General features: G+C 41.4%; 1 protein-coding gene across 1 annotated transcript; it reads right to left on the bottom strand.

The window, feature by feature from the left end:
* Positions 1–4,391: 4,391 nt before the first annotated feature.
* On the bottom strand, positions 4,392–23,655 carry ZNF281 (zinc finger protein 281). Its single transcript, XM_053246893.1, has 2 exons — positions 20,373–23,655; positions 4,392–19,774 (listed from the first exon to the last, which is right to left on the bottom strand). Exons 1-2 carry the CDS (start codon positions 23,108–23,110, stop codon positions 19,771–19,773), a joined length of 2,742 nt encoding a protein of 913 aa, XP_053102868.1. The 5' UTR covers positions 23,111–23,655; the 3' UTR covers positions 4,392–19,770.
* Positions 23,656–24,189: the final 534 nt, after the last annotated feature.

Below are 24,189 nucleotides of genomic sequence, written 5' to 3'. Positions count from 1 at the left end.
AGTTGCCTGGAAAAACAAACTACAGTGTGTTACTTTGGATAGAATGATTAGGTTAGCCCTCCAATGCCATTATGTCATCACCTTTATGGCAGAATTCACTCAAGCCATCCGAAAACAAAAACACAGGGATTCCTAGCTGATAAATTAGTACGATAGCATAAGAATGGTTTCAGCCATAAAATGCATAGGCTGGAGAAAGACTTTTTTAAAAAGAGAGAGAGAATTGCACAAGCTCAACTAAAGATTTTCAGGAATCTTGCATCAATCTTACGTGATTCCTTATTCATCCTTACTTATTTTACAAGCATCAAAAATGCTCCCCTGTGTTTAACTGGGAATATTTTATGATGCTACAAACTGCATGTAGATGTCCTCAGACTGGATGTCTTTACATGAGGTTCCTAATAGGAGATTTTGGAGGAAACCCATCCCCTGCACCAGCCCACGATGTGGAGAAGCTGCCTGCCTTCCCTGTCCACCGGGCACTCTGGCCCTACCTCTGCCATCTACATGGAGACAGATTGTCTGAAACTGGCTCTGCAAGTGGGAGCTGAGGCTGAAAGAACAGTACTCACTCATCATATTATTATTTTATTCATTCATTCAATTTCTATACCGCCCTTCCAAAAATAGCTCAGGTCATTTTCATAAAGGATGACTGATATCAAGACATCCAGTTATTTTAATGGCTGAGGAGGTTCCCACATCACACTCCTAGGCAGTATTCTATACCTACCATGGGCAGCATTTAGGACTAGATGGGGAGATATCCCCTTGTCCATATATTTCAGACCACATCTGATCTTGTCTCAAGAGCATATGCATTTCCGGCCAAGAGGCTGACACTAACACACTGTTCTCAAAACTCCCAGTCAATGCAAGGAATCATTTCACTCAATGCATGAGGATCATACTGCCTAGCCTTGCCCACTACCAGCAGGCAGCCCCTGCTGCTGCCCTTTTCCCATGTATTGAGTGGAATGGGCCCTTCAAACGTACAAACCTGGCCTTTCATGTGTTCAGCTATACATGCATATGGCTTATACTTAAGGCTGGTCACTTCAGCCTCCCACAGATTTCTTCTGAAATTCTGAACCCACCAGGCTCACCTTCAACTTCTGTACATTCAGCTGAACATCAGAAAGGGAAGCCAACATTCATATAGCTGTGCGCATGTAGAATTTCACTCCATCCAGGAACTCTGTTTGCACAGATTTCCCAACTGAGTGGATAATTTAGGCATGTAAGTTCTTTCAGACTTTCTTCAGAATGTGGAGGCATAAAGGGTGGGACGTGCGAGACCAGTTCCGCTTCCCCATCCTTGCATACATGTCAAGGTCTAACAAATGCACAGGCGGGATGTGGACACATCGGGTTAACTGGCATGATCCCTTACATCTTCATGAATTCATTGACTGTGGACCAGTTTGGATAAAACCTTTCTGTGAATCTCAGACCTCCATGAAATATGAAATGGTGCCCTTGACTAGCTCTCAGTTGTCAGTCAGGAGACATACAAAAAGCTAAGCTGATACAGGGGGGACAGGCAAAACATCCCATCACCTCTCTTACCTCACGTTTTGAGAAACACAGATTCAAAAAAATGACAAATACTTATGAATATAAACATCTTATTTCAGACAAAATGTTGCAAAAACAACCCAAAATCTATTATATATTTTAAATATATGAGGCATATTTCCTGTATGGGAATTGTGTTTAAAGAAAAATACTGCATTTTAGGATATTGTTTTTCCCAATATGATCACATCTGTACAAACAGGTAGCTGGCATTTTCTTAAGCCATATTTTATAATGGCTTCTTTTGTAAATACAAAACAATCTTATATGGATTTAACAAAGACTTTATTCCAGAAACAACTCCACTTTCTCTTTTTCTTCCTGTTTTCTTTCTTTCACCCTCCACACTCTCTACACTACAGGAACCCCACTGGGACAAACTTCCAAACAAAACATAAAAAGATTACTAGATAGAATACAAGCCATTTCCCTCCTCGATTTCAAAGTGCACATAATCCTGCAGCAATGCAAATGATGCAACACTATGCAGTGAAAGAGAAGCCAGCGAGTCATGTCTGGACTCTTTTTGTTTTCCCTTCACTAATCCAGAAGAACTTGGTCACTGCAGAATTATGTCTGAGTCATCAGAGATAACTTGTGCAGCCCAGTCCCATCCATCTTTCCACAGGGGTGGGGAGGGGGGAGCCCCACTGATTTCAATGAGACATACTCCTAGGCAAGTGTACAACAGGTCACAGCAGCCTCCATCGCTACAGCATACTTTCCATGCAGTTTATGCAACTGAGTGGAGAGATAAATGGTCCCCATGCCTTCCAGCAGAGCCTTCACACTTCAGCAGATGGACTAAAAGAATGGCGAAAAGCAGGAAAGTGTCTGTTTGAAGTTTGTATATAAGAGTCTTTTTTTAAAAAACCAAAACTGCCTTCCACACATGAACCTGCTGGGTACTTTCTTTACCATTAGAGGCTCCCCACCAAGTCCTCCTATAATCTCAGGTGAAGTAGGTGGTGCTCAGGGAAGGGGTCCTTCTCGGTGTGGCATGCTGACTTTGGAATACCTTCTCAGGTGTGTTTATCAGGCACCAACCATTCTGTCTTTTCAGTGCTGGCTCAAGATGTTTCCATTTGTCTAGACATTTCCAAAAGTAATTTATATTGGTGTTAATTTTCACTGTTTAGTCTTATTTTATTTTTAGTGATTGTGGTGCAGTTTTCCTTTTGCCATTTGTGGGTATCGTTCAGACTAGGTCTTGTCTGAGCAAAAATCTCAAGCGGGGGGGAAGTGTGATTTTCAGAGATTTCCCATTTGCTTTGCAATCTGTGCCCCCTCCCAAAAAAAAAATGTTCCTGAAAGTTTGAGGTTCCTCAAAAGTAGATATTCTGGAGACACAGGGGGCTGTAAAAACAGTGGTCTGGCTGCTCCCCATTGTATTTATCATTTTAATATAATTAAAATGACACACAACACATCTACCATGATCTCAATCCTCCCCTCACATGTACTGTTTACAAGTGGGGGAAAACAAGTAAGATAGGGCCCATGACATAATTGAAGCCATGTCTAGCTTGACCCTAAGAAGAAGCCAAGTAGAATCTTTCAAGACCTAGACAAGCTTCTCACAAGAGGCTGCAAGGAAGACTGATAGAACAGCTCCCAAAAAGGGGAATAAGGATAGCATTTAGGGAGGAACAGGAAAGGCTCATCCCTGTTATCTCTCATGTTTCACATCACATTCAAGATTCTTGAAACATATGGGAAACTCACTGACTCTACATTTTAAGTAACTGCTGTTATGAACAATTAAATCAGTCTCTTTACCATGTATATATTTCAAGGACATAAATAAGGCATACATCCCTTTGCATGATAAAAAGGATAACCGCTTGACCAAAGATCACAACACATTGTTATGAGGTCTACTAAATCGGAAATCCATCCAGGAATATATCCTTTAAACCTTGCTGAAAATCTCGGAGAGGGGCACTTAAATCTAAGATGGTACCTTTGAATGTGATTATCTGGGGCTTTTCAGGGACAGACCAAGATTGGCTCTCCAGCCATTAATATACAAGAGATCACAAGCCAACTGCCCAGAAACAAAAGTTTGGGTGGTATATACACGTTTATTAAATAAATAAATAGGAAGCCAGTGCCGGAAAACCAATCACCAAGGGAAAAACAGGCATCCAAAATGGTGCTCAGAATGCAGAAATGTTTTGATCGAAATGGGGGGTTGTTTTGCTCCAAGCTCGAAACAGGCCTTTTTAAAAGGTGAGCTCAAAACACTCAAAACCATTTTGAGTCAAAAGGTTTCATGTTCTGCACATACCTAGCATACAGTACTTTTGAGGGGGAAAGCAAACAAAGGAAATATGGGATTCACAATTAATTAAGAAACTTGATAGAAACCTGAAGATCTGGCAGAGACCATAAGAGTGAGCTTCTACCAGTGATAGTCTCTCTGCCAGTGGTCAATGAGAATGAGAGTAAGAGCAGCAAATCTATGTTGGATTTGAAGGCTGCAATTTTATGTACACAACACTTACATGGGAGCAAGTCCTTCTGAGCACAGTGTGTGTGTGTGTGTGTGTGTGTGTGTGTGTGTGTTTATCAACAGGCATAGAATTGGGCTGCAAATCATCCTCTTTCAGATTTGTATATGATGGCAGGCATTCTTGTGCAACTGTAGTTCATATCCTACACACATTTCCTTTGGAGTAAGTCCCATTGAACCCAGTGTACATATGCATAGGATCAGGCAGTAATTACTTCTCTTGAAAGAACAGTGGCGGGGGAGGTTCTTCCTAGTTTCTTCCAGCTGTGCTTCAGTGAAACAAAACTATGTAAGATCCAAGAATATTGCATATGTTTATTGCACTGTTCATACAATTGAAAACATAATTACAAAATCACAGTAGTGCAACCTTCATCAGAAAAAGTCCAGTGGAAATGCGTCTTTAATTTTACATTCTTGCTCTGTATTGTCTAGCCATCACAAAAACAGCAATATTATATCTTTATTTGTTGATGAAAATTGGTAGGCTTATAACCTTCCTCAACAGCAAAAAAAAAAAAAAAAGTTGACATTTTAAAACCATCTTCTAGTTATGCATCCAACCCATGTCTGTCTCTCAGAGCACTTCAAGGCCAAGGTATTTTGAAAGTTTTACATTAAGTATGAATAGCTTCCTTGAAAAGATATTCTGCTGAATGAGAACAAATGAACAGAAATATTAAGCAATTACAGAAGTGTCACTAAGTGTTTTCCAAGAAACAATTAATATTATATTTCTCTCCACTGACCAGTGTGACCCCATGATTTCTACATAGGTTTTCACTGTTTCCCACATCCCCAAACAATGGGATATTTCATGGGCACTGCCTTTTGCAGGGTCAGCTTGCTTGTGGGGAAAGAGTAATGATCTATGATACTTTTGTTATACATGTTTACAAATATGCAAGTTAAGTGGGGGATCAGGCAAGCACCCAGGCAGAGGGTAAAATCTAGAGTGAGGCTAGCGCAAGAGCACCGGTACAAGCCATCTTCTCCACTCCCTCCTCCTTGCTGCAGCCCCCTGAGCTCCCAACCCAAGCCCTTCCTGAGAGGCAAGAGATTATGAGCAATGGTATCGGATTCAGGGGCACCTTTCACAAGCAGACGGTATCTGCCAGTTTCTAGAGATTTTTCCCTCCCACTGTAACCACGAGCACATCAATTGTATGGTAGCTCAGCTCATTACTGTGCTCAGTGTCTAGGCACAACCACCCACACTCCCCTTGTAGCCACCTACACAGCATCTCATGCCATTGCCAAAGATCCCTCAATTCCCAGCACCAGCTTTTGGGAGCAGCTCAGAAGCTGCAGCAAGGAGGAGATTTCTAGAGATGGGGTTTTACTTTCAGTAATAGTGCTTAAAGCATATAGGTTACATAAGAAATTGTTGCTCTTGCTTCTTTTATTTGCTTCTTGTATTCCAACATTTTCTCGATAAATCTTTTTTTTTTTTAAGTTAAGCTCTATATTCTTAGAAATAATGGTAGGTAACACTCCAAATTTTTTTAGGGTACAATTTGATAATTCCCTTGCAGATGCCCTAAACTGCTTTGAGCACTTTTGTTGAAAAGCAATATATAAATATTTGTAGTAGTCGAAATGGCAGAGAAAATAGCTTGCACTAGCACTGCTCAATACTACATGAAACATTCAGTGTTATTTCAGTTTATTTGTTATAGTCCAAGACCAACATAAATTATACAACCATATAGAACAGAAGAAAACAATATTACAAAGAAATGTATATATTTATATCGCTTTATATATAAAGTGAAAACAAATAAATGTATATACTTATATATAAAGTGATACATATAAAATTATCTAAACTGTAATAATGCAACTAATCCCAGCTAATTAAATTATTTAACCAGCATATTTCTAGCACAGAATTTTGCAACCTTAAAATGTTATATCATCATCAACATCTGAAGGGGGGGCATAATTATTAATCCTGCCTGGCATTTTTAACAAAATTGGAGCAATAAGCATGGAACGGATGTGTCTATAATATGGGCATTACAAAAGGACATATCCCACCATTTCTACCGCCTCTTATGCCCATGGGTAAATATGTTCACAATAGGAGATGAACATTCAGTGTTAGCATCTATAACAGCATCACTCCCTCCCGCAAAAGAAACAGCATATTCTTCCAATCATCTACAAAACTCAAAACTTCTCTTGCCTTTGCTAGCTACACCCTACTCTATTTTTCTCTCGACACACACACAGAACACTTGCATCCTACCCTGCCTCAAGAGGTAGTAGCTACCAGCCTTCAAAAAAACCACTGAGCAAGCACTTAATGCAGGGGTGGCCAGCCAGAGGCACTCCAGCTGTTGCTGAACTACGACTCCCAGCTTCATGGGATCATGGGAGTTGAAGTCCAACAATAACTAGAGAATGACAGGCTGGCCACAGCTGATCTAGTGGTAGTGCTCTGCCCACTGAGGAAACCTCTTTAGCTTAACAAGGACCAGATAAATGATAATATCCTTGCTTGACATCCATTATAAGGGTTTTAGTTCTTATTTTCTAACTATTTTTAAAGATAACACATACATAATTATGTTTGCTTTTTGAGTCAACTCATTTCCATTTATGTTGGACTTTTCACACACTTCAGTTCCTTCTCTGCAATGCCAAGTGGTTGCAAAAATGCTACCCCAAGACAGGAAAAAACCGCTGTGAATCATCAACAAACTTCTGTATTATCTCACTTTCTAGGACAAGTAATTCAAGATCCTGAATTTGGGATAATCAATATCTTGTATTTAAGGTTAATCAATCTGCAATGAATAGCCCACTCCAATTGTCTAGAGCACTTGAGTTTGAATCACACATGTATCTGCATCACTTGCTATTGCAGAATCGAATTCACAGTCGAACGCAGGGAGTGTTTCCATTTAAAGATATTGTGACTGAGGTAAATGTGAAGTGGTCTAGAAGTTCTGTCTGTGGCATCTGATTCACAATGGCTACTTCACACCGGCATGTCATCACTTGATGTTGCAACTGTATGTCTGTATCATCCTAAAAATGTAGGCAAGAACACTGGGAATTGCTGGCATAGTAACGTCTGAGGCCGTATTGTGAGATAAAAGCATCTGACTGAGGCCTTAGATAATAGCATCTGACTGAGGCCAGAGTCCCCATTTTATTCTTGAGACACAGAGAATGTTTGAAGCCACTTTAAAATAGATGAGTTAACCCCACTCTCTTTCTGAGATGAAGCCTTGCAAAGGAGGAGGGGTTCCCCATCCCATTTTTCTAGCTATTTATGGTAAAATGTGAAGGGGCAATGTGTACATCTCCAAACAGTCAGATATACTTGATGGACATGAGTCAGGGACAGTTTGGTTCAGCTGCAGCTCCCCATGTCTTCAAGTGTTTGAAGATGCACACAGTGGTGGATTAACGGAGAGGCAGACTAGGCATTTGCCTACGGTGGCAAAATTTGAGGAGCAACAAATTTTGCCCCTCAGATTTTGCCACCCCTCTTTGTGGGCAGCGACGGCGGAAGCAAGGATGGAGTGGGAGAGGAGAAAGTCCTCCCCTTTTACCTTATTAAAAAAAGGCAAACCTTTTTTGTTTAAGGTAAAATGGCAGCAAAAGCCTTTTTGCCTATGGGCAGCAAAAAGCTTACTCTGCCCCTGGATGCACGCATGTCCTTCACACAGCATGCATCCTCCACAGGAAAGACTAATGTAAATGCAACAAACATGTTACTTATTTGCATCATACACATGTTCAACACCTGTGCACACTCACTTAAGGAATATAGCTGTGCATGTCCTATCTTTTTACATTTTTTTTTCAGCAGCAAAGAGGTAGGACATATAACATTAATCTCTAGTCCAGCTCACCTAATATCTTCTAGTGTTAGTGCCCATGGAGAAAACATCTGTAGCTATTACCTTAACAAGACTAGATAAACTATCGCCTCTTGCTTCCTGCATGTGTCAACTCCCTGCCTGTGGTCAACCAGTCATTGCAGCCACCATCAGGCATCAGAGTAAGCTTTTTGCATGTCATCACAGGAGACCCAAAATGGAGGCTTGCAGGGGCTAAACCAAACCAGCAGGTCACAGGGAAAGAACAGAAAAATGCCAAAAATGCCAATGGAACCAGCGTGGTGTAGAGGTTAGAGTGTTGGATGAGGACTGGGGACTCCCGAGTTGAAATCCCCATTCAGCCATGAGACTCTGGGCCAGTCACTTCTCTCTCAGCCTAAGCTACCTCTCAGGGTTGTTGTAAGGAGAAACTTAACTATGTACACCACTCTGGGCTCCTGGGAGGAAGAGAGGAATATAAAGGGGGGTCCCACACATGAAACAGCAGATAATAAGTCCCCAGTGGCTATGTTCCAGCTCTATTAAGCTAAATGAAAGAAAAGCTCCTGCTTCATATGTCAAGGCATCTTCACACATTAAACGGAGGGGCAGATTTATCAAGGTTGTTAGCCATGAGAGCTAAATGGAAACTCCACGTTTAGCAGTAGTATACCTCTGGAAACAGCACCTGAATACCAGGGGCTGGAGACAGAGCATGCCAGGATTGTGAGTTTCCTAGAAATGTCTCATTGTTAGCACAGAACACAGGGATAGATGATGCTGGTCTGACCCAGGAGAACGGTTTTTCATTTTGCCCCTAGGTGTACAAGCAACAGAGAGTCTATCCCTATTCCAACAAGTGTGCAGGTATGACACATGTATTTGTAAATATATATTGGTTGCATCCAAAATTTACATGGTCAGGCACACACATAAAACTTAAGATATATACCCAAAATGAAAACAACAACATAAGGAGTAGGCCTTTACTGATATTGGCCTAATTTATGTATTTATTCAAGCAGTGTCAAACATTAGCTCTGGACAGGATTTCAAACACTGCTTAATTTTTTTTTCAAAAATCACACGTTAATTTGTCTTTTTATTTACAATGCTCTTTTTGTCTTTTGTTAAAGAACTAACTACTAAACCCACATTGCTCACAAATTGTTCAGACCTTGGGTCAAGGAAACTGCAGCACTACATCCCAATAGAAAATGTGCTTCCCTACTCTGAAACAGCCACTTAAGCAAGAATGAGGAAATGATTTATTTGAAGCTACATCTTCACCTCAGCTGTGTCATGACTGCACAATCATTCACAGAAAGAGTGCTACACTTCAATTCATAGAAAAGAATACTAATGACCAAAACAGTTGTGCGCATAAAAGTAAAATTACATCCAAGGAATGGGAAATTAGAATTACAAAAACCACACAGGAAACCATTCCCATCATGTACATGTTAGTGGTTAAGGGGACATTGTTTTCATTGTCATCCCTCCTTCTCCAGTGTTTCAATTCTGGATATCAATATCAGGTTTACAAAACAGAAATAAGAGCAATGGCATTTCTTCTTCTTCAATATAAACAGAGGCCCTAATCCAACTGCTACTGTGGCAACTAGTCACAGGGCTGCAGACGCTGATCTGCATCCCAATCTGCAGCCAAAGAAACACCCAGATGGTTCAAAGCACAGATATGCATCTAGTAGAAGCCTGCTTATATGTGCCAATCTCTCACTGGACTGGGTCAACATTATTCAGAAGAAGCCAAAGGTTTTTTGAAATACTTGAAGATCAAAACATTATCAATGCCTCAGCTGAGCCAATACTATTGGCCTGTGGGAAGAGGTTTTCACATGCAAATTGGTTCTGCAGAGATGGTAAAGGTTTACAGCAGGCAAAGTAAGAGTGAACTGTCCTTTCCACTTCTGAGCTGGCACTGACACTAATGGAAGCTTCTCTCCTGGGGCAATGGTTTTCATGGGGACCATAGCACAGGGCATGCATGCACCCCCATCCTTGCATATCATACCAATATAGGTCCACTCCCCACCTACATACACCCCTCAGCTGCTTTTTAAGGTGGGGTGTCTTTCTTTAAAGTACATAGGCCAAAATTATCTGTTTAATGTAATTTGAAGCTTGGCCTTAGGGGTCAGCAACGGGAGGTCCTCAGATTACAAAGGTATCACAGGCATGGAATATTTTGTATAACATTAAGCAGCGTTTTAAGATTATTATTCACAGAAAAATAGAAAATTCAGGCTAACTACAGGCTGGTCCACACACATAGTGATCACATGGGACTTTGGAATTACAAGTTTGAGGAATGTCATGTTTGAAAGCTACCTCATGTAAAAAGAAAAATCTGCCTGCACATAGCAGAATAGCATGTCAGGAAGAAGCCATCTGCACAAATGTGCTGCTTTTCTACGTATATGACATTTTGTTTTAGGTTTGTTTATATGTAGAGTGTTTGTATACGAGAAACCTGGTCCCACCAGTTGTCTGAAGTAATACAGACAAAGGAAACAGATTAGCAACTGCTGGCCAGGAGGAACATTCCAGTCCCCGGGTACTTTTCTTCTGGCCCTCAGCATAGTGTTTGATTCCAAATTCCAGTTATACACACCTCAGGTGCTTTCTCCCAAGCCAAGATACAGGCAAAGTCCTCTTTAACTCACCCACTACACCCCACTGCTTCCACATGGAAGCAGAAAACATTTTTTCCAGCATCATCTAAATGCCAGATGATGCCGGATTTTCTCCTTAAAGTACCTCAGCTCCTGAATACCTGTGCCTTACCTGCATCTCATAGCAGGTAAGCAACTGAGGGAGCTCTGCCAAAGCCTCTGTAGCTGTTCTCTATGGGGAGAAAGAGGTTGCCAAACTTTTTTGCCTGTATCTGAGCTCAAGTGCAAGCCTGCCAATGGGTGGAGCCTATGTACAAGTCATTGCTCAGTTCAAAATATGGTCCTTCTTAAAATTGTGTTGCTGATCAGAAATAGAGGTGCCATCAATACACTCTTCATTGAAGATTATTATACTACAATAACAAACTCAACCTTGGAAAACAGCTTTCTTGCTTATATAAAGCTTCTTCTGCACCTGTATAATGGTGTAAGTAGTTTGGCCTTTAACATTCTGTTGAGCTTACTATGTATATCACTAAAAAGAAATTGATTTGAATAGGAGTTCCAGATTGAAATAAAGTATGAATACATTCTCTAGTGTACAAAGGTATCCCCATCTCAGCAAGAGTCAGATTTGAACTCACCCGCTCAGAAATTGATTGCAATCTCATAAAAATGAGAGCTTCTGACCTTTTATGGGATGGTTACTGGGTTAAAGTCCCTCTAGACTAATATCATGCAGAATTGATATTAAAGCCAAATTTTTAATTAAGAATGCCCAGGTGAAGCATTTTTATACAGCAATATCAAGAGAAGATGAGGGGAGAAATATGGGGCAAAGAAAGGGGGGGGCACAAATTACTATATCATTCACATAGAACTGCCAGTTGGACGGCTTGGCATTAAGAAGTCCAACAACAGCATTCAAATATTATTCACACAAGCATTTGGTCCATATTCAGCTATCCCATGCATCTTTAAGTGTCCTCAATTAATTTCTGTTGGCTCCTACATCACAGCCATAAATAAATGGGTAAGAGAACAGCATACCAATGGAGGAAATAATATGCAAAAGATAATATTGGTTTACTAATATTAACAGGTAATTAATTAAATATTACTAATATTAATATTTATTAATATTAGCAATGGCAGGAAAGGGGGCAAGCCCTCACTCCCAGCCTGTAAACTTCTTGAAGACATCCGGTGGGCCATTGTGTGAAACAGGATGCTGGACTAGATGGGCTTTGAGCCTGATCCAGCAGGACTGTTCTAAGCACCCTCAATATTACACAGTAAAGCTAGAAAAGAGCAACTAAAGTGAGCCTAGAAATTGAGTAATTGTCTTGTGAAAGATGTGGAAGCTTTTTAGCATGGGAAAAGAAGACTTTGAACATAATGGTTGAGAAGGGACCCTAAACAGGAAAATATTAGTCATAGACAAAATGTAAACATTCCTGGCAATTGTCTGAAGTTCTTAACTAAGGAACTGTGGCTGACATCCAGAGCAGTTGTACTTGTGGAAGAATGTAGTACTAGCATAAAACTGTCACACTCTTGCTAGTTGTGCTAAGTGTGGAGCTTGCACTTTGGACTATTGTTACGCCAAATGCAGCAAGCCTCTATGGTTTAACAGTGACATTTGCACAAGAGTACTATAGTGCAGTTCTGTAAATCCCAAATTTTTGCACAACTACATTAGTGTCTTGTCCTAGCACAAATCCGCTTGGTTCGCCAGCAGTTCATTGCTCTGAATGGATGGCCTGTCATCAGACATTTCAATGCTAACTAGCACAAAGAAGGACACGATCAATACATGGCCCCGATTTACACAATTGTTTGAATCACAGTCATGCTAATGTTGGTAACCCACATTCAAACGATTGTGTGAACCAGGCCATGAAAGTTAATGAAAGGTTCGACCAAAAACACAACTCCCATTCATTTTCAGATACTGGATACCTCTGAGTATTGATCTTAGTAACAGGAGATAGTTACACCCTGGAACTGTAGACATACTATAATAGACAGTCTACTAGTCTGATCCAGCACAGCACTTATTACAATTTGCAATAAGACACTGGAATTCCAGACCTCTATCCTAGGCATACTGGCATCTGAATGCCAGATTTTAGCACTGGGCTAGTAGCTAGCCAATTGCTTTGAAGATATTAAGGTACAAAGAACAAGATTGTTTTAAGAAGCAGTGGATATCATAATTATATTTCATCATTACTTCTTTCACTTCAATTTCACTGACCTTTTTACAGGTATAAGAGCAGCATAAACAGAGTACAGATTATGGGTGGCATATATAGAAGAGAAAGCGAGATCTTTGGCTTTGTGGCTATTCTGCATGAAATGTACAGTTTGTAACTTAGAGATATTCCTTTCCCAAAAATATAAACTTGTGAACACATATTTATATCCAGCTTACAGTCAAGGTGGATTGATTTAAATCAAGGGTTTTCAATCATTAACTTAAAATCATTATTTGTCACAAGAGAAAAAACATGACTTAAATCAAGTTTCCCACTGATACGTCACATATTCATTCAACAATGGTGCAAATGTGATCACTAAGCATATTAACTTATGACTCAGTGTTTAAAAGGGTACATTTTGTGTAATTATTATTTTTTACTAATTTAGGAAATAGTACATATGTATTTAATATAAAAGTTGTTTTTAATATATAAAAATATTATATATTATTTTTATTTGTGGATATGGTACTTTTATGCTTTATGATCGGGCCGAAGCTCAGTGGTAGAGCATCTTCCTTGCAAGCAGAAGATCCCAGGTTGGATCCCTTGCATCTCCAGGTAGGGCTTGGAAAGATCCCTTACTGAAACTCTGCCAGTAGTATAGACAATATTAAGACAGATAGATCAAGGGTCCCACTCAGTAGAAGGCAGCTTCCTATATTCCTTCTATGTTCCTATGGGGAGCCAGTTTCTAGGAAGCTTTTCTTTTTCGTGCCACTCTCCAACAACATTTGCTCTGTTAGTTTATGATTGCAAATTTAAAACATGTTTTTAATGTAGGTTCTTAAATGGGTTATAAAGCAGGCTTTGTCCCAATAAGGAGAATCAACATACGTACATATGACATCCAAAGAAGCAAAACATCATAAGAGATAGGGAAGAGTTCGTGGGCTATCCTGTCCTGTGAGGCATGTCTCAAACCACTGCAACCTATGCTACTTGGGACACTTGTGCTAGCAGCAGACTATTCCTATCAGCTATTACAAACTGCTTATATGCAGTATCATTTATTCATTCCACTTGTGCTAGGCATCAAGACTATACAAATAGTAGGCAAAGTAAGGACTTGGGCACACTTGGTGGACGGTATTTTGCTTTATCATCCAGCATCTGAATACAATATTTACAGCCAACCGTTTTCCTGTAGGTCTTTTACTCTTAACGATTCAAAGATGTGTTTTCTATCATGGTTGCATATGGATTGGCTCTGCTCCCAGTTCTGATGTTTTTATGACAGGCGAACAAAATAGTGTGTTCTCAAGATACTAGGCGGAATTATTAGTTTTTCTTTATTTTACTTTATTAAAGCCTTATTTTGGAAGAAGGAAGAAATGGTCGTACTGGGAAAATCTAATTTTAAAAAATAGGCACGCTTGCTTCCATTCCTTATAAAAGCCTTACAAAAAATTTCCCCTAAAATTTCCTTTTTGTTTCCAGCTCAACTCTTAAGCCTGAACAACCAAACAACTTGAAACAATGCCAGTGTCAACTAATTTCAAGCATAAACTGACCATTTTATTTAGCACCATCATTCACCGTTTTAGAGGCCTGGGGGCAAAAGGGGTTTAACCTACAATTCTACCTACAGACAAAAAACACACACTTATTATCTCCAAGAGTTGCAAAGCTTTTGCTTAATTTGTCACCCCAAATACCAGTCCTTAAAGGACACACGTTTAGGCATTCCTTCAACCATCCTTGCAAATTTCCATTGTGCAAAGAGAATCTTTTTCCTTTTTTCTTCAAACACATCAATTTTAATAAACAATGATTTTTTTCATTCTTCTGCTACTAACACCAATGTATGGGAGCCATCTATTCAACAGAAATCCTTTATACCATCAAGAGCCTGAGGTAGCTTTTCCTCCTACCTTACTTCCACACAACTGAAAATTGGGAGCACACAGAGCTCCCAAACCTGGGTAGAAGTTTTTGATTGTGTGAATGATCTCTCTGTATTTGATGAGGAGTAGCATGTGTTTAACTGAAAATAATTATACTCAACTTCAAGAGTTTGTACCCATTTACAATACTTAAAGCTTTCCCCTTTCATCTCATCCATAAACACATATTTTTTTTATTTTAAAAGTACAGACTATACTCCAATGCTCTGCTCATAAACAATTTCTTTTTAATGTTTTTCCTCCTATGAGTGCTGATGCAGCACATTGGCGCTGCATGAGTGCTGATGCAGCACACTGGCTTTGAAACATCTCCAGTTTGAATCTTGGCTCTGCCATGAACTTGCCTTAGGTAAACCACAGAATCTCCATTTCCCATCTGCAATACAGGAACAGTAATATTGACCTGCCTTACAAGATTGATTGTAAAGATTGCAACCAGATAAAGTATGTGAAGCACTCTGAAATCTCTAAAAGCACTATTACTATAATATGCAAACTAAGGTGAGATATGCATCCGAAATATGAGGGCTGGGATATAGACAGAAGCATCTTTTCCCCCCTTCATTCTGAGCAATAAGCACCCTTCACCACCCCATGTCATACATCACAAACTGCTTCTGAAATTTCCCTCAGTTTTTTGTATTTTAAGTTTGCCATGTACTATGTCAACTGGCTCCCCACCACCAAGAGTTTTCTTTGATACTGACTAAGCCTCAGTCCACATATATCAAATTATCATATTCTTCCAATTTGCCCTGCCTCCACTCTCTGCCCCGACACTCCTCTGTTGTCTCAAGTGCCTTTTTAGACTGCAATCTCTTTTGGATCAGGAAATTGTCTTCTCATTTGGTGTTAAGCACCATGCACATAGATGCCACTATATAGATGATAGTGTTTAAGAATCACAAGAGCAAAGATCTCTTTGAGATGCATAACTAGTCATACTGGGTTTTGGTCCCTTAACTTGAGCATTAATACAGAAGTACTTAAGTCTGAAAGAATCCCCTTTTACAGTGGCAGCTGGTGGTTCATGGGATTTGGAGGGGGGGGCGCTAGGCTGGGCAGGTGATGGGTGGAGCCACAGGTAGTGAGAGGTAGAGCCAATTGTGGAGGTGGAGCTGTGGAGATGGAGCCAGGACTAGGCAGGTGCCTTAGCAATAACTGGGAAAGTGTAGATTTGTAGCTAGCAAGTAGGATCAAAATACAAGTACACAAAAGCACACAAATCTCAATTTCATCAGTGGAGAAATATGGAAAAGATTGATAACTTTATAGTGCTTAACAAGACTCAGTAGCGTATAGATTTGTAACTAACATGGCAGGATCAACAGACACACACACACACACACGAAAAGAATTGTACAAGCCACAAGTAAAGCACAGCTACAAAAGGCTGCTTCTGTGGAGAGTAAATGCATTTCGAAGTAACCAGGATAATTCTGTCTGATTATTTAAAGAATGAATACTACTAATAAACAACAACAAAAAAGATCTCTGAGCCAGAGTAGTACAGTGGCTAGTGTGCTGGACTAGAATGGGGAAATCCAAACTTAAATCTGCATTCAGCAATGAAACTCATAAAAACAGCCCTACTGGATCAGGACAAAGGCCTATCTAGTCCAGCATCCTGTTTCACATAATGGCCAACCAGGTGCCTCTGGGGAGCCCACAGGCAAGAAGTATGTGCATGCCCTCTCTCCTGCTGTTACTCCCCTGCAACTGGTATTGAGAGGCATTGTGCCTCTGATGCTGGAGGTGGCCCACAGCCACCAGACTAGTAGCCATTGATAGACCTGTCCTCCGTGAATTTGTCCAAGCCCCTCTTTAAAGTTATCCAAGCTGGTGGCCATCACCACATCCCATGGCAAAGAATTCCATAGATTAATTATGCACTGTGTGAAAATGTACTTCCTCTTGTCGGTCCTAAATTTCCCAACCTTCAGTTTCATGGGGTGACCCTTGGTTCTAGTGTTGTGAAAGGAGAAAAAATGCTCTGTCCACCCTCTCCACTCCATGCATAATTTTATATAGCTCGATCAAGTCTCGCCTTAGTCACCTCTTTTCCAAGGTAAAGAGTCCCAGATCCTGTAGCCTAGCCCCATAAGGAAGGTGCTCCAGGCCTCTGATCATCTTGGTTGGATCAACTCACTGGGTAACTCTGGGACAGTCACTTATCTTTCAGTATAACCTTCCTCATAGAGCTGTTGGGAGGATAAATGTAACCATGTGCACCACTCTGTGCTTGGAGGAAGCACAGGTTATACGTGTAAAAGTAAATAAATCTATATAAGCCACAGGTAAAACAGAGACCAGCTACAAAAGTGGAGAATAAATGCATTCTGAAGTTAGAAGGGCAGCTCTGCCTGCCTATTTCAAAAATGCATAGATAATAGAAAAAAATCACAGGTTTTTAAATGATGCTTGCTGCCGCTGTGAACCATCTCCTGTAACTTAGAGAACACCATGGGAAGCAGAGCAGATGCATGGGAACACCCTCTCCCTACTCCATCACTGTTGAACAGCTGGGTACCACGCTCTGTCCCTCTGACTGGTTATAGGGCGGTCCTAGGTCCAACTTTGCAAAAACATTAGTGAGCATGCTTATTGGCTCCTGCCTTATTAATATTTTAAAATATCTGGGGCTTTTCATTTGTTCTTTGAGTGTGGTGCTACTGTCGCCCACCTCACAACTCTTAAAGCAGCTTCAGGCAAGAGCCACAGAGAACAATCAGAGGGAGGCAGTAGGCACACAAAATGGAGGCAGAGACAACATGGCTGATTGATAAGTTTAAGTTCTGCCCACTTTGCCCATAGATAAAATCCGCCCCTGCCTTTTTAAACAATAAAATCTCAGATCAGCTGTTGGTGCGACTGGGAAAGCAGGGACCGGGAAGGGAAGAGTGTAAATCCAGCCCTCCTCTACCCCTCCTGAAGGATATGCACGCAGAAACTTGCTTCTGCGTGTGTAGTACCTCCAGTTAAAGGAAATACAACACTACACTGCAGCAAGAGCACAGACTTCAGTCCACACTATTTACTGCTGAAAGAGTCATTATACCTATAAGCAAGCAAAAAATGTGTCAGATTTTGACATTAATCAAAACAGCAATCAAGAACATAAAGCTACTATAGTGTCATTAACATGAAACAACATGTTTGAACAGAAAAATTCGGACTCAAACACCTCAAAGTTAGTGAAATCATTTAAATCTCAAAGTAACGAAAAGAGTGTTTTTATTGTTCACCTAAAGAAGTTTTACAATAAAAATACCTTTAAAAGCAAGCAAGTTATTGTTGTTCTATTGTTCCAGAAATTTAGTTTAAAACATTTTATGGAATTTTCTTGACAAAGCCTTCAGAGGTGTAACTGAATAGATAATAGAACAGCATCTTCTTTTCTTAGTTTTTTCCCATGTGAATAGCATTTTTAATTGGTCACAGTCTAAAGCAAACAATCCCAGAACATACACACTATCCAGTACACACAATATAAAGAAAGTAAATTATAACCGCTGTGGAACAAAACACCCAAAAAATGAAGATAAAACCCATAGAAGAACTACACAGTGGTTAAGGTACACTCCCCATTGATGACAAGTTGTGCTCTATGCCTAGATGGCAGGGGAAATTAACAGCACTAATCTGAAGGACGGGAAATACATAATCAAGTATATATACTTAAGTGGGTTTTAATTAATTCCGCATTAGTAAAAAGGTGATGGTTCATTTGGTGAAACAGTGTTCAGGTTGATTTGGTGGGCAGGAAGAAGAGAAAGAATGGGTATGTTTAACATTTGTAACAATTTAAGAATTTCATAGTTCTTATAACACCATCTTTGTAACAGAAGTGTTTTACACTTGTACAATGTTAATTACTTTATTATACATGGAAGCCTGCAATAGGCCAATTACACAATAAGACTGCAAACAACCACTGGTACTTTTCTGCCTTCAGAAAGTACGCAAGACAGAAACATCACCAAAATACATTTTTTAAAAATCTGCATAAACATCACCAAAATTACATTTTAAAAAACTAATAGGGGAAAAAAATACTTCTGGGGGAAAAAGTGGTTCTGGGCAGTGCAACTGCTTTTTAGCAGTTTTAAAATAGCCACTAGCTTTTCTAGCAGGTTTCCATGGCTCCACAGGCTCTAATCAAGATTCACATATCATAAATAATGTACCACAAAATATACATGAATCAACAATTCCTTGAGAATATTCTGATGACAATAAGCCATGCAGGTATAAATCATATGGTTCATAAGTTTAGGCCAATCTCTGAATGGAACTGAAGCCTTAAAGGCCCAAGCCTGCACTGTGGTGTTCTACACATCCTTGTAACCACATGTAATCTTAACATTCCCCTCCCACAAATACTCAAGACTGCACGTGGACATGGATGACTATGCTAGTAGGTCCTACTGCAGGTTGGAGGGCCTCTCTATGTACAATTGAGTACTGTATAGTATTTCTTTTTGCATGGAAACCTTTCTGGCATTCTAAAACAAAGGGGCATTCAACTTTTTAATTGTTCAACTTTTGATGTCACCAGACATCAGAAAATACATAATAAGTTATGCAATCTTCTGGAATGTAAATCTTCTAGAATTCCAGCTGTTACGCTAAAGGGAAGAGGACAGGACCACAAACCATGGACAGTAAGCTCAATGAAGAAAATAGCTGATATAGGAAGAGGACCTAAGACACTAAAGGTATATTTAGGAAGAGGGAGGAAAAGGACTGGAGGCCCAAGTTTGGGGAGGGCATATCTTTTAGCCATGTATAATAAATAATGCATCCCAAAATGTATATAAATTATGACTGTAATTTTAGTTTGGGGTTCCAAAGACATTAAATTGCCACTTAAAAAATCCTCTTGTGGAGTATGCCACTAAAATATATTTATAGAATTACAGTCTTCATGAATAAGTAGGAGTGGACATTATTGTTTTTATTAAAGCTATCATTCCAGGTTTTTACCAAGGATCTGAGAATATCTACCCCACCAGTCTGGAATGAGTATCATCATCTGGAAAGAGAAATAAAAGTACATTAACAACTATAACAATCTATAGGTAGCAAAGTTATCAGAATGTTGTGTTACCCAGATATGAGAGAGACAGAGTAATCTGTAATGTCTTAGATCCCTTTCTTAAATGGTGAAGTAGATTTGCCACTTTTGTAAATTGGAAACGCCAATACACAAACAGTGCACAGAATCTCCTTGCTTCATTACGTTTTCCTGAGAGTAAAGCAATTAAAATAAACCTTAATCCTAGGAACGAATTTTTTTTTAAATTGTCTTCTTTTTTCTTTTTTTTTCTGCTTTTTTGCATTTTCAACTTTTGGGCTACTCCCTGACAATCTAAAATATGTAAGTTTGATTGCTAAACACTGTCACATGAACACAAAAAATGCAAACTACCAAGTCTATTGATCTGATTAAAAACCATAATATAACTGATCTAAAATTACGTTAACAAAAACTAAATAAGAAAAGTTGCATTGAAAGGGCGTGTTACATTATTTGTATTAGGATCGTGTAGAAACATTCCAATGGCAGTGTTATCAAAACAAAACAAATACATTAAGACCACCCCAAAGACTAGTCACACTTGGAATCTTACCTATAACTTTGGCTAGTTGGGGTCTTTACTCTTGTATTACATGGCTCACTTACATCAGACATTATATTTGTATACCCTGAGAAATCTGATACTGAAGTCCTTACTCTATGGTCCACTTCCCCATTAGAGTTAGCAATAAAAGTCATTGGCACCCTGCTGCCCGTCTTAAACTGAGAACCAAATGCTTGTGCAAAGGTCTCTATCTGGTATGTTGCTCTATGCTCTAGATCCTTCTGAGGATCTATCTGGTTAGCTAGCTCCTGAGATGGAATTGGAAAGCTTGTTGAAGATTCCAGACTTTTTTGTTCCTTCTGGCTATTCAGTTTCTGAGGTGTTGACTGATAGCTTGATGAAGTGTCAATGTTTTTCTGAGAGTCTATCAGATCATCTAGTTCTTGTGAAGGAGTCAACTGTTGATGTGTTGCCTCCAAAGCAGATAAATAAAAACCCGGCTGAGATCCAAGCAACATCCCAAAAGGAGGCTTTGGCAATGCAGATGGCAACACTGAGGTAACAGATTGGCTGAAACCACACTCAAGTGGAGATGTAGTGTATATTTGTTTGTCTTGAAATAAGGTATGGTTATGAAGGCCTGAAGACAAACTTACAAACTGGAAGCTGGGTCCAAAAGCAAAACCAGTGCTATTGGTTGTTCTTTCAAAAGCCTGTTGGAGGTATTTAGAGTATTCTTGCAACATGCTTGCTTTGTCATTTGAAGCTGTTTGAGAGCTGGGACTCAGGTTCTCTTCTTGAACCATCTCTGTATGTTCTCCTGAGGCATGCAAGTCCACACGCTGTTCAGTTATGCTGAAGGGATCCTCTTTCTGGCCCTCTGATTTGTGAGAGTACTGCTCTAGAAGACTTTGCAAGACTTCATCAGGAATGCTAGACTTGTCGTGACAAGATTTGATGTCAGCATTCAGAGATGACGAGTCGATAAGAGATAATGGGGTTTCATTGTCCATAACACTTACACCTGCAGACTGAATAACAGACGGTTGGGAGGCCATATGCCCAACATTTATAGAAAAGGCACTGTTACTGCTGGCAGTTTGCAAATATCTTCTTTTCTTTGAAAATTGCATGGCATCATCATAATTGCTATTTATTTGACCTGGTTTACCACCTGCAGCTTGGAGAGGGCCAAGAGCATCAATACTGGTGTTTGCAACTATGCCAAGAGAGCCAGTTGGTTTTCCAGACAATTGTTTTTGACCAAGGAGGTCCGGTAATGGTGACACAAAGTTAAGGTAACTCTTGTCTGCACCTTTCCTGCTTCCTTTTTTAAAGACTAATTTTGGCACCTTTTTCTGCAGTTCCTCTATCCCAGTGCCAATTAAGCCACCACTGGAAGACACTATAGGAATCTCCACCGCATAATTCTGCAAGGTCATATTAGATGCAATTTGAGACTCAGATACTTTATGACTAGACTTGTGTTCTTTGTTTTCAGTGGATATACATTTTGCTTTGCTTTTTCTCCTCGACGAACCTGTATTTCCCTGAGACAACATAGACAAACTGCCCATGCTATGGTTTGATGGCCCAGGATCCATTCCAGCACCTGCTTTCCCTATGGCTTCTCCACAAGTACGTCTGTGCTTCAACAGTCTATCAGTCCTGGAAAAATACTGCTGACAGGTTTCACATTTGTATGGCTTTTCTCCACTGTGCGTCCTCTTGTGTCTCTCCATATGGTACTTCTGGATGAACTTCATACTGCACTGGTCACACCCAAACGGCTTCTCCCTGCTGTGGATCTTTTCATGTCTCTGTAACAAATACTTCTGGATGAAACCCATGTTGCACTGGCTACACTGGAAAGGCCTCTCACCAGTGTGGATGAGCACATGCCTACGCAGATGATACGAGCTCCTGAAGGAAGCACTGCAGTGTTCACAGACATGAGGTTTCTGGCTAGGGGAAAGCATGGCAGCTTCTCCATCTCCTGCCACAAGGGGCTTGGACGAACTGCTCGGCTTCCTCTTGGCTTTGTTTCCCTGAGATTCCGACTTTGGCCTCTTCATCTTCCTGGCCTGGGTGTCATGCTTAGACTCATCCGAGCTGGCAGGACCCACCTCGCCACCACTTCTGATGCCCAGCAGCAACTCTCCTCTGTGGGGATGATGGTGCAAGTGGTGGAAAAGGCTGAGGTCTTGGATCACACTCTGGCTGGCCCCTTCCACGCCTCCACCGCCACCAAGAGTGGGCTGCCTCTCCTCCCCAGCTATCCCAAATAGGCCTCCATAGTGGTGGAGATGGTGGTGGTGATGGTGATGGTGCTGCTGCTCCTCTTCCTCCTGGTCGCTGGGCTTCTCCTGCTTTATATTGACTAGGGATTGGAAGAAGCCCCAGTGACTCCTCTGAGAGGAAGAGGAGGAGGAGGAGGCGCTGAGAGGGAAACTCCCCGCCGGTTCTTTCTTGAAAGTCATGCCCTGAGGGTGAGGGGGAGGAGGAGGCGGCGGCGGGGCAGGGGTCTCGGCAGCCGTTGCAGTCGTGGCGGTGGAAGAAGACGAAGAGGAGGAGGAGGAGGAGGCGGAGGATGCGACGGAGGCCGAAGGCAGCCCACAATGCTGGGGGGGTGCGGCCGGCCGGGTGAAGCTGGTGACGGGCGGCAGGCGGTGGTTGAACATGACCATGCTGGGGGGGAAGGTGGGCTCCATCGCCGCCCTCTTGGAGGAGCTGCTGCTGCTGCTGCTGCTGCTGCCGCCGCCCAGGAAACCACTGCCGAGTTTCATATTCCCCCCGGGGACAGGAAAAGCAGCAGCCGAGCCGGGAGGGGAGACAACGACACGACAGAGGCGGCGCGGCCCTCAAGGGCTGCTCTTGCTGGTAGACCCCGCAGCCGCAGCCGCTCGCTCGCTTTTCACTCACCCGCCGGCTGTCTGCCTGGCCGGCCCGGTCTCTTCTCCCTCCTTCCTTCCTTCTCTCTTTCTCGGCGCTCTTCAGCGCCGGCTCGGGCGGCAGCCGCCAGCCAGGCGCATCCTTCGTTGTCGCTCGGCCCCACCCGGCCCAGCCTCGCCTCGCCGCCTCCGCCGCTGTTTTCTCTTACGGCCGCCGCCGCCGCCTCCAGTTAAAAATATCGCCGTCTCCGCTCCACAATGGAATTAGCAGAGCCCCCCGGTAAGGCCCGCACTGCACATGCGCCACGCGCAGCATGCTGGGTAGGCTTGGCCAGTCAGGAGGGCAGCAGCGTTGGGGGAGATGGAAAGGCGCAGGCGCGGGTGGACCCCCTTCTCATCTCTCCCTCTCTCTCCGCACCCCGCCCCACATCTCTGTTGGCTCCCGCGCGCACATTACCTCACCGTCACTACAGTCGGGCCAGTTTCGCTCCTGCGATCTCCTAAAAAAACGGGTTGGGGGGCAGCGTCTTTCTTACTCACGAACTGGCCATCTAAGAATAAAGACAGTTACTTCTCTGTCGAGAGCGGATGTGGTGTAATGTGGGCACAGGCTCATATAGGTCGCATCAGCGGATACTGCTGCATATACAACTAATAGCTATATATGCGTTCACACTAGCACACAGTCATCTGATGAAGTGCGGTCTAGTCTACGAAACCTTAAAACTCCGTTAGCCTTTCAGGTGTCACAGGATTCTTTGTTTTGTTTTTTTCTAGGCACCTAGTTGGTCCAGTTAAAAAAGTATTTCCTGAAACTAACCACTTTGATTCGGAAGTCAGTCCCACTGATTCATATGAGACGCGACTAAAGTGTGCATACAAATTCCACTAATTAATCAGAGAAATGCAGCAATCCAGGTACTAGTGACTGAGATCCATTGTCCATGACGAAGTCTTTACACTGCCAAATTGTG

Source organism: Hemicordylus capensis, chromosome 4, assembly GCF_027244095.1.
Source record: "Hemicordylus capensis ecotype Gifberg chromosome 4, rHemCap1.1.pri, whole genome shotgun sequence".
In the NCBI taxonomy this organism is placed as follows: domain Eukaryota; kingdom Metazoa; phylum Chordata; class Lepidosauria; order Squamata; family Cordylidae; genus Hemicordylus; species Hemicordylus capensis.
Note: the sequence above shows the minus strand (reverse complement) of the source record. Positions and strands in the feature narration are given on the sequence as shown.

Excerpts from the sequence above, each read along its gene's own strand:
- ZNF281 (XM_053246893.1), bottom strand. The coding sequence starts at position 23,110 with ATGAAACTCGGCAGTGGTTTCCTGGGCGGCGGCAGCAGCAGCAGCAGC.